This window comes from Microcaecilia unicolor, chromosome 3 (genome assembly GCF_901765095.1).
Source record: "Microcaecilia unicolor chromosome 3, aMicUni1.1, whole genome shotgun sequence".
Taxonomy (NCBI): domain Eukaryota; kingdom Metazoa; phylum Chordata; class Amphibia; order Gymnophiona; family Siphonopidae; genus Microcaecilia; species Microcaecilia unicolor.
This window is the reverse complement of record NC_044033.1, coordinates 248882070-248898772: the sequence shown is the minus strand read 5'-3', so window position 1 is coordinate 248898772 and position 16703 is coordinate 248882070. Positions and strand designations below refer to the sequence as shown.

General features: G+C 45.7%; 1 protein-coding gene across 1 annotated transcript in view; it reads right to left on the bottom strand.

Annotated features, from left to right (window-relative positions):
• Nucleotides 1-9412: 9412 nt before the first annotated feature.
• The window catches only part of LOC115464583 (vomeronasal type-2 receptor 26-like), a 37324-nt gene continuing 30033 nt past the window's right edge, over nt 9413-16703 (bottom strand). The window contains exons 3-5 of the mRNA XM_030194947.1: nt 16406-16532; nt 14960-15841; nt 9413-9480 (exon numbers count right to left, since the gene is read on the bottom strand). Of these exons, the coding sequence (XP_030050807.1) occupies nt 9413-9480; nt 14960-15841; nt 16406-16532 (1077 nt within the window). The remainder of the gene's footprint in view (nt 9481-14959; nt 15842-16405; nt 16533-16703) is intronic.

The window sequence follows — 16703 nt, the reverse complement described above, 5'->3', positions numbered from 1 at the left end:
CAGCAACACCCAAATGTTAACTGGATATCTCCAATATTCAGCGTGATACCCAATTATTGAACAGGAAATTGGACTGTAATTTGTGCATTTCATGTGCCAGCTTTGTTATCTAGGCATTGCCTGCTTTGTTATCCCATCATTGCTGGGTCTGCCAGAACTCTTCCCCTCAAGCACTGCCCTCAGGCTGCCCTGGTTCTAACTGGATAGGGCCACAATGGTCTGCCTGGATTTTCAGTGGCAGTATCTGGTTAAAAGCAGCTGAAAATCCCAGACAGCAAGATTGAACTGAGCGGAAGCCACTCTTGCCCGGGTAAAATGTTTTAAATATCAGACCCAAGATTTTTTACAATTTCTTTATTTTTATATTTTAAGTCTCCTTCTTACTATATGCATCTAACATGAAGAAAAACAAAAGTATTCCAGATTTCAATATAAATCTACAAAATATACATTAATAGGCTAAATACAACAGAACCTGCAAATTAGCACAACATAAGATCTGCTGACATTTTCAGTGCTTCTGTATTCCAGAAAATATGGATTTGCCAAGGTAAGGAAACAAACCATAAAAACAGCGGTTAATAATGCAAGCATGTTATTTATTTACATCTTTAAAGAATATTGTGTAACCTTTCCAAAATTATGATAAACGTGGCTCATGGTAAACTTTAATAGAGGACTGAAGGATATTGGTAGGGAAATCGCAGGAAAGGCTCCTTCATCTACAGATGCCTCTAACATGCATAGGTTAGACTAGACTAGACGTGATTTAAATTCCGCAAAATCTCCATTAGATCCTTCATGGATTACAAAATAGAAGAACGTTCCAAACAGGTGGAATTACAAAGTATAGGTAGAATCCAAGAACAGTACAGTTAAAACGTATCATAAATCAACCTATATCCATGTCTGAAAACATGAGATTTCAGGGTTTTTCTAAATAAAAGATAAGAACAAACAGATTTTAGGTAATCCTTTTCCAGACTTTCACAGCCAGATATTTAAAAGAGGAATCCAAATATCTGTTTGACGTCACTCCTTAACAACTTGGAAATGCCAGAGTATAAGAATGGGCTATTTGAGAAGCCCTGCCAGCAGATAATAAAGACAGTTTAAGTGTTGGATGGGAGCTAAACGCTGATGATACTTACAAAGAGTCTCCGTAGATGGACGGAGTTGTGAAATTCAAACGTTCATATATATTAAAATGTCTCACAGTTACAATTGCCCCAATGATGACATCCCCATCCTTGTAATATCCTGGTGAAAGACTCCTCTTGACTCTTGGTGTACATTGTTGCTCAGTGGTCTTCCAAAGCACATCGTAAAGCATCAATACAATTAGAAGCGAGTGTACAACCATCTTTCAAATGCAAAACAACGTTTTCTCTGGTAATTCCTGCCCTTCAGTTAGGTCTTGGGGATGTTCTACGAGTCAATTGTATCTTTGAATTACAGATAGAAACCCACCCAAACCCAACATATTGAAGTGCCCAGAAAGCAGAGTGTAGAAAGACAGTGAAAGTCTAACATTGAGGTGAATGCTATTTCTAGCTGAAACCCAAAGTCTATAGAGACACCATGTGGTGGTTATCTGACCCTATTGCTCAAAGGTTCAGCCTTGAGGGACATCCTGTGCATTTAATATTAAATATAGGTTGCTTCTCTTATTAAACAAATATAAACCTACAAAAGCTATTCCTTCATTAACAGAGAGACAAATATTAATTTGACTGGAATACCTAGTCATGTAGATAATTATTCCAAAAATAATTTTATGCATTTGGTCTATAGAAAATAGTTCATTGTGGAAAAGTTGGTTGTGTGATCAGAATCTACCAGGTATTTGACTCCCTGCTGGACAGAGCAGGGTTCACTGTTTATAGAACAGTCTTAGGATTGACTTTAGAGAGCTGCAAGGGAACGGGGTTTGCGGGAATCCCGCGGAACCCGCGGGATTCCCGCAGGGATGGAAGCAGTTCTGCGGGGTTCCCGCCGGGACGGAAGCAGTTCCTGTGGGGTTCCCGCGGGGACGGAAGCAGTTCTGCGGGGTTCTTGTGGAAGTGTAAGCTACACCTGCACCAGCCTCTCATCTACCAAGTACCAAGTTCTTTGAGGGTTGTCTCCTCTTCCTCCTCTTCCTCCTTGCTTTAACAGCACAAATGTGGAAAGTCTTCTATTAGGGAGGTGGTAGAGACACAAATGATGATGGAATTCAAAAAGGCGTGGGATGAACACAGAGAATCTCTAATTAGAAAATGGAAGTTATAAAAATCCTAACCTTAAATGGCTGCATGTGTGTATGGATGTGTGAAGTAATGCTTAGATGGTGACTGGCTGTGATTAACTAGGGCCGATACCGGGCAGACTTGTATGCAGGGCTGGTCTTAGCAAGTGCGGGGCCCTATGCAGACCAATTTGGTGGGGCCCCATCCTAGCCCCGCCCCACCATAGCCCCGCCTCAGCCTGGCTCTGCCCCCACCCTAGCCCCACCCCATTGATAAGATTATTCCATTTTTAGAAATTTTTTTTATTTATGAAATTTCAAATGAAGACAAATGACGCTAAACTTGTACAAAGAAACTGATTGAAATAATAAGCACAATGCTATCATGAAACCATAAACAGCACTAATTCCAAGGACAGGATGAGCTACAACCTTATGCGTGGCGTGGAAAGCCAACAGTAATTACACCGGGCTCAAAAACACCAGTGCACAACCTAGTGAAAAAAAAACAAAAAACAAAAATGGCTGCAAACATTTCTTTTACAGCGTCCTAGGGTAGTAGCTTTAGGAACAAATTTTCAATTGAAATTTCCTTGTGTTTGTAGGATACTGTCCAGCTTATTTTCGAAAGAGAAAAACGTCTATAGTGCGACCTAAATCGGGAGATAGACATTTGTCTCGCAAAGGCGCCAAATCAGTATAATCGAAAGCCGATTTTGGGCGTTTCCAACTGCACTCCGTCATGGAAATGAATAAAGTTGACGGGGCGTGTCGGAGGCGTGGTGGAGGTGGAACTGGGGCGTGCTTATTAGCCGAGGAGAGATGGGCGTCTTTAGCTGATAATCGAAAAACAAAAAGGCGTTTTTACCGCGATTTTGGGTCACTTTTTTTGGACCCTTTTTTTCACGAACAAGTCCCCCAAAAGTGCTCCAACTGCCCAGATGACCACTGGAGGGAATCAGGGATGACCTCCCCGGACTCCCCCAGTGGTCACTAACCCCCTCCAACCAAAAAAACCCCACTTTAAAAACCTTTTTTCCAGCCTGTATGCCAGCCTCAAATGCCGTACCCACCTCCATGACAGCAGAATGTGTTCGATCCTCTCACAGCCTTTCCCTGGGTCAGATGTGGCTCTCGGGTGCAGTACAGGGTCACATCAGCATTGTATTGTGGTGGGTGTAGGGTATTGAGCTCCGTGATTTCATTAGCTTGTGTTACAGTCTCACGATGTTGGTAGTTGGTAGGCTCTTCTCCCATGGTGCTTTTCCCCCTGCCTACTGGGTCAGAGTGTGCCCTGTTGTGTTTCCTGTTGTAGTCCATGCGGTAGTGGCCATTTTTGTAAGCCAGTTTTAGTTACCTTTCCTGTGTTAGCCACGTTAGACAACTTAGTTCTTCCCTTGAATGTGGTTGAAAGAGGGCATTGTACAGCATTCTGTCAGCTCTGACCTACTGCTCATCTCAGTACCAGGGAGACTCGTTGCCAGTGGGGCACAACCTCTGATCTGCAGTTAACTGTGAGTAAAGGTGGTTATTCCAATAAAATACGTTTTTGGAGAGATTAGTCTTCAGGTGTCAACTGGTGTGCCAAGGTTATGCAGCAGCAACAAGTCCTAGAGGCCTGCGTGTATGCAGGTCCCTGGAGCACTTTTAGTGGGTACCGCAGTGCACTTCAGCCAGGCGGACCCAGGCCCATCCCCCCTACCTCTAACACTTGTACTGGTAAATGGGAGGCCTGCAAAACCCACTGTACCCACATGTAGGTGCCCCCTTCACCCCTAAGAGCTATGGTAGTGTTGTACATTTGTGGGTAGTGGGTTTTGGGGGAGGGGGTTGGGAGCTCAGTACCCGTGGTAAGGGAGCTATGCATGTGGGAGCTTTTTCTGAAGTCCACCGCACTGACCTAGGGTGCCCAGTTGGTGTCCTGGCATATCAGGGGGGCGAGTGTACTACCAATCCTGGCCCCTCCCACGACCAAATGGCTCAGATTAGGACGTTTTTGAGCTGGGGGTTTTTAGTTTCCATTATCGCTAAGAAAAACAAACGCCCAGCTGAAAAACGTCCATTTTTTCGAAAATACGGTTCGGCCCGCCCCTTCACGGACCCGTTCTCGGAGATAAACGCCCATGGAGATAGGCGTTTCCGTTCGATTATGCCCCTCCACATCAAACAAAGCAATATCAAAATTTTAAACCTAAGCAGTTAGAGGATTTTTTATTAAGCAAAGAGAGTGTAATTGTGAAAATTTAATCCTGAATGTAACACTGTATAGTAGCTTGGATTAAGTCAACAGAGCATGGTGCAGTCTTTGGTTTAACAATTAGAGAATAGGCTTTGTTATATTAGCTTATAATTTAATTTCTTGTTCTTGGATCAATTCCTAAATTGTGGTCGATAAGAATTTTTTTTTCTATTTCTATTATTGTTTCCCTATGATGATGTTGCATATTTCGTGTATTTTATTCAAGATTTATTGAATATTGTAATTATTAAAATTTGAAAATAAATTTTTAAAAAATGGCTGCAAACTATACGCTAGCAGAGTACTGCACCTTCCTTGATCACACCTGAAAAACACATGAAGGCAAAATACTGAACTGGAAAGTAACCTCAAGAAGTCAGAATCAGCATGCAGCAATACTACAAAAATTGAAACTTACATGAAAAATATCACAGATGCACATTTCCAAAAACTGACATATTCCAATTAATAAATCCTGAATAAAATAGTTTTTTCTACCTTTGTTGTCTGGTGACTTTGTTTTTCTGATCATGCTGGCTCAGTATCCGATTGTGCTGCTATCTGTCCTCTTAACTCCGTTTCCAGGGCTTCCTTTCCATTTATTTCTTTACTTTCCGCCTTTCTTCTTCATTTCTTGCTCTACATCCATAAGTAAAAGCTGGGTCCTCCGCAGACTTGACTCTCCAGTGGATCCAGCTTCTGCCTATTTTCTATATCCATGTGCACTTTTTCTCCTCTCTTCCATTTCCCTCACCTCATCTCCTTCCTCACTCTTCCCTCGCCTCCATCCATGTCCAGCATTTCTTCTCTCTCCTCCATCCACCCATGTCCAGCGACCCTCCTGTCCCCCCTGCCATCCATCTATGTCCAGCAACCCCCCTGTCCCCTCTGCCCTCCCCTGCCATCCACCTATGTCCAGAAACCCCCTCCCCTGCCATCCACCCATGTCCAGCGACCCTCCTGTCCTCCCTGCCTGCCCCTGCCATCCACCTATGTCCAGAAACCCCCCTCCCCTGCCATCCACCCATGTCCAGCGACCCTCCTGTCCTCCCTGCCCTCCCCTGCCATCTACCTATGTCCAGAAACCCCCCTCCCCTGCCATCTACCCATGTCCAGCGACCCTCCTGTCCTCCATGCCCACCCTGCCATCCACCTATGTCCAGAAACCCCCCTGCTCTGCCATCCACCCATGTCCAACGACCCTCCTGTCCTCCCTGCCCTCCCCTGCCATCCACCTATGTCCAGAAACCCCCCTCCCCCTTTTCATTTCATTTTTATTTTATTGCATATATGGGTTACAGAGTAATAGGGGAATTTGAAAGTACTGAATCTTTTCTTAATATTTTTCCTTTATTATCCTTTGTTATGAGAATTGGAACTACTAATTGTAGTGGACTTGAACTGAATAATTTTTGGGGAGGGGAGGTTTCATGATAGCTTGTGCTTATTATTTCAATCAGTTTTTTTTGTACAAGTTTAGCTTCATTTGTCTTTATTTGAAATTTCATAAATAAAAAAATGTTCTAAAAATGGAATAATCTTATCAATGGGGTGGAGCTAGTGTGGGGGCGGAGCTAGTGTGGGGGCGGGGCTACGGTAGGGCCCCACCAAATTGGTCTGCATAGGGCCCCGCACTTGTTAAGACCGGCCCTGTCTGGATTCCAGGTGCTCTAACCACTAGGCCACTGCAGCCACCAGGCTGTAGCCACCTGCAGGTAATTTGGATTAGGAACTGTAACCAGAAACCCTCTCCCTCACCACGACTTAAGGGCTCAGTATCTGTGGCCACCTTGAAAATAGTTTGCAGGCTAGAATTTAGAAATGTTGTTGTTCCATAACTATGGAGGATTGTAGGATTGTGTTGAATAATGTGGAAAAGACATTCAGTGCATATATACTCCCCTCTCCCCACCCCCAACAACCTTGACAATGGGTGGGCACTTCATAAAAGGGGACCACAAAAAGGAGCATGGAACCTAGTGGGGAGATACATGAGGTGGAAAGCGGGAAAAAACTACCTGCTGTGGATACCCGTGAACCTGGTGAAAATAGAGGTAAGATTTAAATCCAAAGAACAGAGACAGAATGGGGAGCCCTTGCCCATGAGGGATGCGCACACACAAGAGGGCACTCTTCCCCTCCCACACCCCACAGGCAGCCACACCTGAATGTGTCCAATAGAGAAAAAGACATCTGTACAATGCAGTGGCATAGCCAAGGGTGGGCTTGGGTGGGCCCAGGCCCACCCACTTTGAGTTCAGGCCCACCAATAGCAGCACACCTATGATGTGGCCGGCGGAGATTCCCAAGCTGAGAACTCCCAACAAGTGTCCCTCCTGCATACCTTATAAATAGCAGATCTTCGCCTGCAGGAAGCAGCAACTGATACATACTACTTACAGCGGCCCCACAGCCTTCCCTCTGACGTATTCCAGCCTATGCGGAAACAGGAAGCTGCATCAGTGGGAAGGATGTGGGGCCTGCATAAGTAGTGTGTATCAGTTGCTCCTCACTGAAAATCTGAAATTTAAAAGGTGTGCAGGAGAGGAGGGATATTTGAGAGACCATATGGCATGCAGGCGAGAGGAGAGACCAAATCACCTATGGGATGGAGTGGGGTTATTCTGCCCACCCATCTTGGGCCCAGGCCCACCCAGAATTGGGTGTCTGGCTACGCCCCTGGTACAATGAATTGGGTAGAACCAATCATGGCTCTCAGAGTCCAGTGTATTACAGTCCACTGCTGACTCTTGCAATACTCTTGACCAGCTGTCCTGCAAGATGCAAGAAGTGTTTGTTTAGCACCCACATAGCGGAAAGGGAAGAGGTGGGTGAGAGGTATGAACTTACCTTGAACTTGTGCTGCAAGAATCTGTTGGCTCCAAGGGACCAGAAGCTGCCTGCTTCAACAAAGGAGAAAGAGAATTGGGGGCAGTGAGGGAGCACATCACACACAGCAATGAACTCCTGGAGGGTAGAGAATGGAGAGCTGATTGCAAGTAGAAAATGCAGAGTATATGCTAAGCTACCAGCTAACATCCAATCTGAAACCAAACCCACACACCAGTTATCTTTCAAGAATTGGCAAAACAGTTCCCCCCCACCAACACAAACAAAAACCAAACCCACAAACAAACAAGTGTACACAAGCATACAGTGGGAAAAACAAGGTTTACTATAACTGGAGCTCAAACGCTTTCAAGTGCCACCCCATAATGTAAAGAAATACCTCTGAAGTGCAGCACAGAGTAAGCTGTTTTAAAGAGGTGCCAATAAAGCAAGTGCAAGCTTCCAAATGGGAACAGCAGCTGTGGACGTTTATCATTATCACCCTTAATCGAAGTGAGGACACCCAAAACAGAGCAGCTAGGACCACCCATATTTCCCAAACCTATAATCGAAATTAAGTCGGCCATCTTTGTTGCGATAATACGGCGAGGCTGGCCAAATCTCAGTATTTTGGCTGGTTTTAGATATGGCCGGCATTGATTTCCGCCGATAATGGAAACTAATGTCGGCGATCTCAAACCCGGCCAAATGCAAGGTATTTGGTCGTGGGAGGAGCCAGCATTTGTTGTGCACTCATTCCCCTGACATGCTAGGACACCAATGGGGCACCCTAGGGGGCACTTCTAAAAAGTAAGAAAAAAATTACAATACCTCCCAGGTGCATGGCTCCCTTCCCTTGGGTGCTGAGCCCCCCAAAACCCACTCCCCACAATTCTACACCATTACCATAACCCTTTGATATTTGAGGCTGGCATAGAAGCTGGCAAAAAAGGTTTTTATTTTTACTTTTTTTAGTGTGGGAGGTGACCACTGGGGGAGTACGGGGAGGTCATCCGCCATTCCCTCCGGTGGTCATCTGGTCAATTGGGGCACCTTTTTGAGGCTTGGTCATGAAAATAAAAGGACCAAGTAAACCCGGCGAAATACTGCTTAACGCCGCTTTTTTTTCCATTATCCACGAAAGCCGGCCATCTGGTAGCTACGCCCATGTCCCGCCTTCGCTATGCCGCCGACATGCCCTCTTGAACTTTCGCTGGTGAGGCGATGGGAAAGTGGCAATGTTGTCAAAAAAAGCCGCTTTCGATTATACCGATTTCGCCGGCCATCTCCCGATTTATGTTGGAAGATGGCCGGCGATCACTTTCGAAAATGAGCTGGTATATATGATGCCGAAAAAAATATTAGGCGCAGTTTGTAGGATACATGTGGCACCCGTGCGTGTGTCTAAATTTAGGCCAACTAAAACCTGGTGTAAATGCCCACACCTAACTTACGCCTTTGTTTTCAAAGGCGCGCTATAGATGCGTTAGCGTTTTTTATGTGCATTAGATGCTACCGTGTGTCAAACACTAATGTGCCTGTAGGAATGCGCCTTAACTTTATAGGCACGTTAAAAACGCTAATGTGCCTTAGTAAACATACCCCTTAGGCACAGATCGGATGTGTTCTATAACAGCTGACGGTTTAGGTAATCGAGTGCAGATACTCTGTTGTGGTGGAAATCTGGAGCTTAAGCATTGATGTTGGTGTGTAAGGATCTGTGTCTGAAGAACTTAGTTCGGTTTAAACTCAGGCTTTGCTGAACTTACTCCTGGGGTGCAGGACCTGCAACAACTAGAACCATAGAATCATGACGGCAGATAAGGGCCATATGACCCATCCCGTCTGCCCTTCATCAATAACCACTAACTCCTCCTTTTCCTAAGGTATCCCACATGCCTGTCCCACATTTTCTTAAATTCAGTCTTCGTCTCCATGACCTCCACCAGGAGGCCAATCTACGCATCCACCACCCTTTCCGCCAGACAGTATTTTCTTAGATTCTTCCTAAGCCTGTTTCCTCTCAACTTCAACCTATGCCCTCTCGTTCTAGAGTTTTCCTTCATTTGAAAAAAGCTCACTTCCTTTTTCAAATGAAAGAAAACTCTGGAATGAGTTCAGCAACAGTCCTTTGTCCCCTCCCCCTTTTTGCCAGCTAGTTTCTCTATAATGGAATGTGGGCGTCCACGGTTACAGCATAGGACTCTCACTGTTCGGCATCAGGGAACTTAAATGGGGACATCCGGGTTATAGAAATATGCATTTAATATCGATTATGGGGCCCTTTTACTTCAATGTGTTGTGACAAGGCTACAGCCCAGAGGTACAAAATGAAACAACAAAATCCTGAACTACGTCTCCCAGAATGCATTGCCCGTCCCAGCAAGGGGAGCCCCAGGGATAGACAAGATGGCTATATACCAACTCTGACCACAAGAGGGGGGGAGAAGGAAGAAGCTCAGTTCCCCTGGCTCCGTAATCATTACATCATGCCTCCCACCTGTAAGAGGGAGGGTGGGGTGAGAAGCAGGAGGAGGAGGGGATGGATTGGGTGGAGGAGGGGGTTAAGGAGGTTGAGCAAGAAGCAGAGAGCAGGATGGAAGGGGAGCTGGAGAGCCCTGAGGAAGGTAGCACCTGAAGGTGGAAAGCTATGTGTTTAAAAGTTTTTTGATTTAAAAACTGTTGTAAGGAAGAAGCCTGTTGTGATTAGAACTGTTTGCTGGGGAGGGGGGGGGGGGGGGGGGGGGGGGCAGAGGGCTGGAAGAGTTATAAGCCTGGTTCCCCAGCTGCTCCTGATTGTTGTGTAAGGACTGTGGGAGCTGGAAACCCTGGTTGGACAGGAGGGATCAATCCTGCTGAAAGGCCAGCACTGCTTGTGATACGTACTTTGAAAAGGAAGTATTTCCAAAGGGGACTATTGCAGCCCTCAAGAAAGGGCAGAAACTTTGGATTGCTGGGTGAGGGGCAGCACTACCCTGCCTGGGGCAGCCCTAACCCAGGGCTGGACTGAAGCTTTTGTTTGTAACTTGGAAACAAAATAAAAAGAAAAGAATATTTGAAAGTATCTGCTGGTGGCAATTTGTGGGGCTTGGATTAATCCTGGGGAGGAGACTTCCTTCCTCCCCCTACTGGCGCAGCGGTCCCATTTACAGTGTACATGCGTCAAATTAGAACTACCGCCCAGCTTTCGCATGTCCCGGGTGGTAATTTTAATTTCTACGTGCGTCCAAAATGCGCGGCAAAAAATAATTTCTGTTTTCCACCCTGTAGCGCTAACCAGGAAGTAATCGGCAGTGTACATGTGTCACGTCTGTGGCCGTGACCACCCTCAGACTTACCTTATTTCTGGGGGTCAGCTTCTAAGCTGGCTTCTGCCTATCCTTTCTGGAGGAGTTTTCCTTCTGTGTGCTGGCTGCTTCCAGCATGGCTCTAATTACTCCACTCTACTGCACCTGGGGGTGCTGCCTGAGTTAGCTCTACCTCTGTCTCCAGCCTGGCTCTGTTTGCTCCTCTGTGCTGCACCTAGGTATTCTAAGTCTCTCTATGTTCTGTGTGCGCTCTGCCTGCTCCTTGGTTTGTGCTCCTCTCACCTGCTGGTGGCCAGAGCCAGTGGCTGCCATAGTTTGTCTTGCTGTTCCTACCCGTTCCAGACTTTAGCCCAGTCCGGTCCGGTTCTTCCAGGCTGCCGGACTTGTCTCTCTTGTTTGTGCCTGGACAGCCTCTATAGTTGCTTACTGATGGCTGCAGCTGCTCCTCAGGTGTTGAAGGGCTTTATTAATCACTTAGAGACTGCAGCCTTTGCTTTTGCATCGTCTAAGGTCCCTGGTATGTTAGACTGCTCTGTGCACTGCTACCTTGTCCAGTTCAGTGTGAGTTTCTAGCTTGTTACTAGTAGCTTGGGCATAGCTTTTCTTGTTGGCTTGTGTACAGCTTCACTAGTTCTCCTGTGTGTTGTGAGTTCCTAGCGTGTGACTAGTTAGCTTGGGCATAGCTTTGCTTGTTAGCTTGTGTACAGCTTTACTAATTCTCCTGTGTTTTGCTTAGTGTGGGTTTCTAGCTTGTGACTAGTTAGCTTGGGCATAGCTTTCTTGTTAGCTTGTGTACAGCTTTACTAGTTTTCTTGTGTTTAGCTTTCTGGTTTTCCCGTGTGTGTTTTCCTTTGCTTCTGGAGCCTCAGCCCTAGTCCTGTCCGCTGCCAGTAGTCCTTGCTACTGGAGCTCCAGCCAAAGCCTTGCTACTTGACCTGACCATTGCCTGAATCTGACTACTCTCTGCCTGCTGCCTGACCCGACTATTGCCTGAACCCGGATATTTTCTGCCTGTGGCCAGACCTGACTATTGCTGGAACCCAGACATTCCCTGCCTGTCTGCCTTGCTTTCGCCTAGGTACCTGGGGGCACTTCTGTATCCTGATTCCCGTTGTTCCTGCTTGCTAGTTCCAGTTCCGGTTTTCCTGTAAGCCCTGCCGGCTGCCCACAACTGAGGGCTCAACCCTCAGGGAACGGTGGCTAAGCGTAGGTGAAGCCTAGGTCCAGTGTGTTCCTGTCCAGTGGGTCCCAGTCCTGTGTGTTCCAGTCCAGTGGGCTCCACTCCAGTGTGTACCAGTCCAGTGGGTTCCAGTCCAGTGTGCACCCATCCAGTGCGTTCCAGTCCTGTGTATTCCAGTGCAGAGCTCTAGTCCGGGGTTCCAGTCCAGCCTTGCCTCGTCTCTGCTTTGAAGGTGATCTTGCCTGCCACTGCCGCCTCACGGTAGTGGTCCAAGGGCTCACAACCCAGTGCTACCAGGGAAGAAGCCTGACAACATGTGCTGATGATTACTGCCCGGTTAATGCGTGAGGATTTACCTCTAAGTCAATGGGTGGCGGTAAAGCCTGAGGTCCAAAATGGACGCGCACCTATTTTTATTTTGCCGCACGCCCATTTACAGCCCCCCCAAACAGCCTTTTTTGCAGGTACGCTGAAAAATGGACCTGCGCGCATCCAATACACACGTCTACACCAGCACAGGCCATTTTTCAGCACACCTTAGTAAAAGGGCCCCATATTTCTTAATGTATTGCAACTGCTTTATAATGAATTTGACAATCTGCTCCCCTTTATATATCAACCAACACAATCCCCCGGATTCTATACATGGTCCCAAAATTGTGCACCGAAATTTGGCACGCATCAAGTGTATGCTATAATTGCAGGTGCAACTTAATTAACAAATGAGCAGGTAATTGGTAATAATTTGGGAGATCTGCGCCTAATATATTTGTAAAGATCTACACCAGGTTTCAGTTGGGTGTAAATCCTGACATCAAAATTGGGTGCCAATTTTAGAATTTAGTCTAAAATACTTTATAGAAAATCAGCTTTCAAATTCTGTTTTCTTTTACTAAAGAAGCTTAATCCTTTCAAAAAGAGAGGAAAAAGTTGAGATCAAAAATGAGGATGAAATGCCAAAAAATAGCACTAACCCCTGGATTTTATATATCGCTCCTAGATTTCCGCACGAAAATCTAAGCATATTCCATAACAACGTGCATAACCTAATTGGTTAATGAGCCAATCAGCATTGTTACTTGGATGTTAATGAGCAATTATCAGCACTAATTGGCACTAATTAAAACTTATGCATAGAATTCACTAAACACATTCTATAATGTGGTGCGCATAAACTCTAATACATGTAGTCAAAAAGTGGGCATAGCCATGGGTGTGGAATGGGTGGGTCACAGACATTCTGAAACTTTACATCCACGGTTATAGACTAACCAGGATTTATGCCTAGTATAACGTGGTATAAACGGATGTGACTAAGGATGTGACTTTTATTGAGCCGCGGTAAAAAGTGGCCTGTGGTAGTGAAAAAAAGGCTTTTCTTTAATGGGAGGGGAAAAGGCATGCGGTAAAACTGAAACAGCACACGCCTAAAACTGGCCTGAGCCCTTAACGCCATCTAGCAGTAAGGGATGACGCGCTACACGTGCGGTGACTGGTCAGCGACTGCCAACTGCCAATTACTGCTGGAAACACCGTGGGTGGGAGGAAATAAATAAATAAATCACCCAGGCATTATGGGTGCGCGGCAAATCTGAAATTACCGTCGGGGGGCACGGTAGCCTGGCGGTAGTCTCATTTTGGCGCACGCTGCAGATGTGTAGAGCCCAGGGGCATAGCTACGTGGGGCCCCCACAGATTAAGCCCTGGCCCTCTCTACATTTGACCCCCCCCAGCCGCCAACCTCCCCCGCCGCTGCCGTCACGTCACATACCTTGTTTGCTGGCGGGGGTCACCAACCCCCGCCAGCTGAAGAGTCTTCTTCAGTGCCGGTCGACTCTGGTGCCTTCGCTGTGTGATGATCTGTTTCTGCTGCCTTACGTCCTGTATGCACGTTCTGCATGGGGCTACATACAGGACGTGCACGGCGCAGGACATCAGGCATTCGAAACAGATCATCACACAGCGAAGGCACCAGAGTTGACCGGCGCTGAAGAAGACTCTTCAGCTGGCGGGGGTTAGGGACCCCCGCCAGCAAAAAAGGTACCTGGCGGCAGTGGCGACGGGGGAGGGTTTTGGCGGTGGCGGGGAGGGATCGTCGGCAGAGGAGTGTAGAAAGTGGCGGGGGGAGGGGGGGTCAGCGGCTGGGGGAGGCCGCTAATCAGTGCCCCTCCACCTCAGGCTCTGGATCCCCCCTCCCACCGAGGTCTGGCTATGCCCCTGGTAGAACCTAACGCACATTTGTAAAAGGGTCCCTACATTTGGTGACGTAGAGAGGCGCCCAGCGTATTCTATATACCATGTGGAAATTTAAGCCGATTCTATAACGTTTAAGCGTATTTGGAGAATACTCCTAGGCATATTTTTTTAACGCATGGATTTTTCAGGTGCCATATATAGAATCTAACCATAAATCATCACTGCTTGAAACTTTTGCACGAGCAGACTTTTTAAAAATTTAAGCTGGACACAGTTCAACATATTTGCTCCTTATAAACCTATGAATTTTGAGATGTTTATGTCCATTTTATATGTGTTTGAAAAGCAACTAAGGATTCTAAACCTTACATAATATTTTTATGCAGCTGTGTATGAAAACATATTTATATTGTGTTTGATATTAACTGAGGTTGCACCAAAATACACGTTTTTTTGGCTTCCTTTATGAAAATTTTGCAACTATCATTTCTAGGTGAACATAAGAGTAGCCGTACTAGGTCAGACTGAAGGTCCATCTAGCTTAGTATCCTGCTTCCAACACTGGCCAACCCAGGTCACAAGTATATGGTGATATTCAAAGATATTGCAGGTGGATACATTTGGAATTTATTAGCTCATACGGAGGTGGGATTAAAGGTATTCCAGGTGTGTGGCCTAAATTTAACCCCCTGGAGGGTGGGTCTTTAAAGGGTCCCCTATTTTAGGTGTCAAGAATGTGCCTGTTTGGAGCCCAACCTATACAAAAATATAGGCCTCTTCTTTGTAGGCTCAAAAGCACAGTTATATTTTAGGCCCGATCACACTCATCAACGCTAGAGCTGAAATGCTTGTCCCTATATCCTTGTATAATGTATGCATGTAAATGTATTCTCAACCCATACTTCATCCATGTGATAACATATCAATTTATCTTTATTCAGTAGCATGTCTTTAAATATTTCCTCCAGTCATTTTTGATAGGTATTTCCTGCTGTTCCTATCAGGTTTCAGCAGAATAATGAAGCATTTGGGGAGAAAGATACAACCCAGAAGTCCAGCACTGGAGGCCAGGATAGCAAATATCTCCACTGCCACCATGTACTTGCCCTTGGTGCTCAGGTACGTTAGGATGAAGGAGATCCAGACGCTGCAGAACACCAGCATGCTGAAGGTGATGTACTTGGCCTCATTGAAAGTGTCGGGGAGATTTCTTGCTAGGAAAGCTGTGATGAAGCTGATGCCAGCCAGAAATCCCAGGTAACCCAGAACACAGTAATATGCAACTATTGATCCTTCATTACATTCAATTAGTATTGCTCCAATTTCTGATCTCATATTAAGATATGAGAATGGGGGAGCAGTGAACAACCAGGTGAGACACAGAACAGTTTGAAAAAGGGAACAGGAAAGGACTACAGAAATTGAGATCCTGGAACCCATCCATTTCCGGAGCTTGCTTCCAGGCTTGGTGGCATGAAAGGCCAAGACCACAGTGGTGGTTTTTGCTAATATAGAGGACAGAACGATGGAGAAACTGATCCCAAAGGCAGTGTGTCTGAGAACACAGGTCACTTTGTCAGGGTGGCCAATGAATACCAAGGAACAGAGGAAGCAGAGCATGAGGGAGATGAGGAGAATGTAACTGAGGTCCCGGTTGTTGGCTCTCACTAAGGGAGTGTCTCGGTAATTAATAAAGATTCCTAGGATGACAGCAGTGATCAGAAAGAAGAAAGTGCTGATGGAAGTCAACACTATCCCCAAAGGTTCTTCAAAGGACAGGAAGTTTTTCACTTTTGGAATGCAGGCGTCTCTTCTTTGATTGGGCCATTGGTCTTCTGGGCACATCCAACAGGTATCGCTATCTAAGAATGAACAATACTGTCTAAGTATCTCATAAATAGCAATAGTTTTAGGACAGTGACAATAATTCTCTTACTTTTTCAATAATTTCACAATGTGGAAAGACAATATCAGAATAAGAACATAATAGTACTTCTTTATTTTATGTCCTTTGAATAATGCTGAATGCTTCAGCAGAGGCTATTCAGCAACGTTTAACTAGGCAGTATCCTCTCTGAGTGCCGCGGCACTGTCGTTTGTCGATAATAGTGTGCACTGTTTCCCATAGCGCATGCATACACGATGGTTTGCACCTGCATGCGCCATCGGGAGAGAGTGAGCTCTCTCTGCACATAATGCACATTCTTTAAAAACGATACGCAGATAACAATGTAAAAATGTTTTTAAGGAGGGGACAGTAGGCAATGACATTTTTCTCTTACTCTCCAATGAAAAATGATGCCAATCAAATTGTGGATTAATCATGGTTCCTACAGCTTTCCTCCTTGACCTCAATTCACAGAGAAGGGGTCATCATGAAAAATCTACAGCCACGTGAAGCCGACCTGGTGCATCATATCACCCACCGGTTTGGTTGGAGACCTCTCCCTCCGCACATGGAATACAGTCATAGCAGCAGACGGGCTGTCCTTTCCTGGTTAATTTCCTGTAACCAGGATGGCAACTGGAGCTACATCTGGACGGTGGAGGTGTCTGAGGATTTAGAAAACAAGTTATATAAATGTATTTGACACGGGATGTTATTTTTCAGATGCAATGTTTATTTAATGATCGCTAATTCAGAAAGCTTCTTTACTACTACTACTACTTAACATTTCTAGAGCACTACTAAGGTTACGCAGTGCTGTACAATTTAACAAAGAA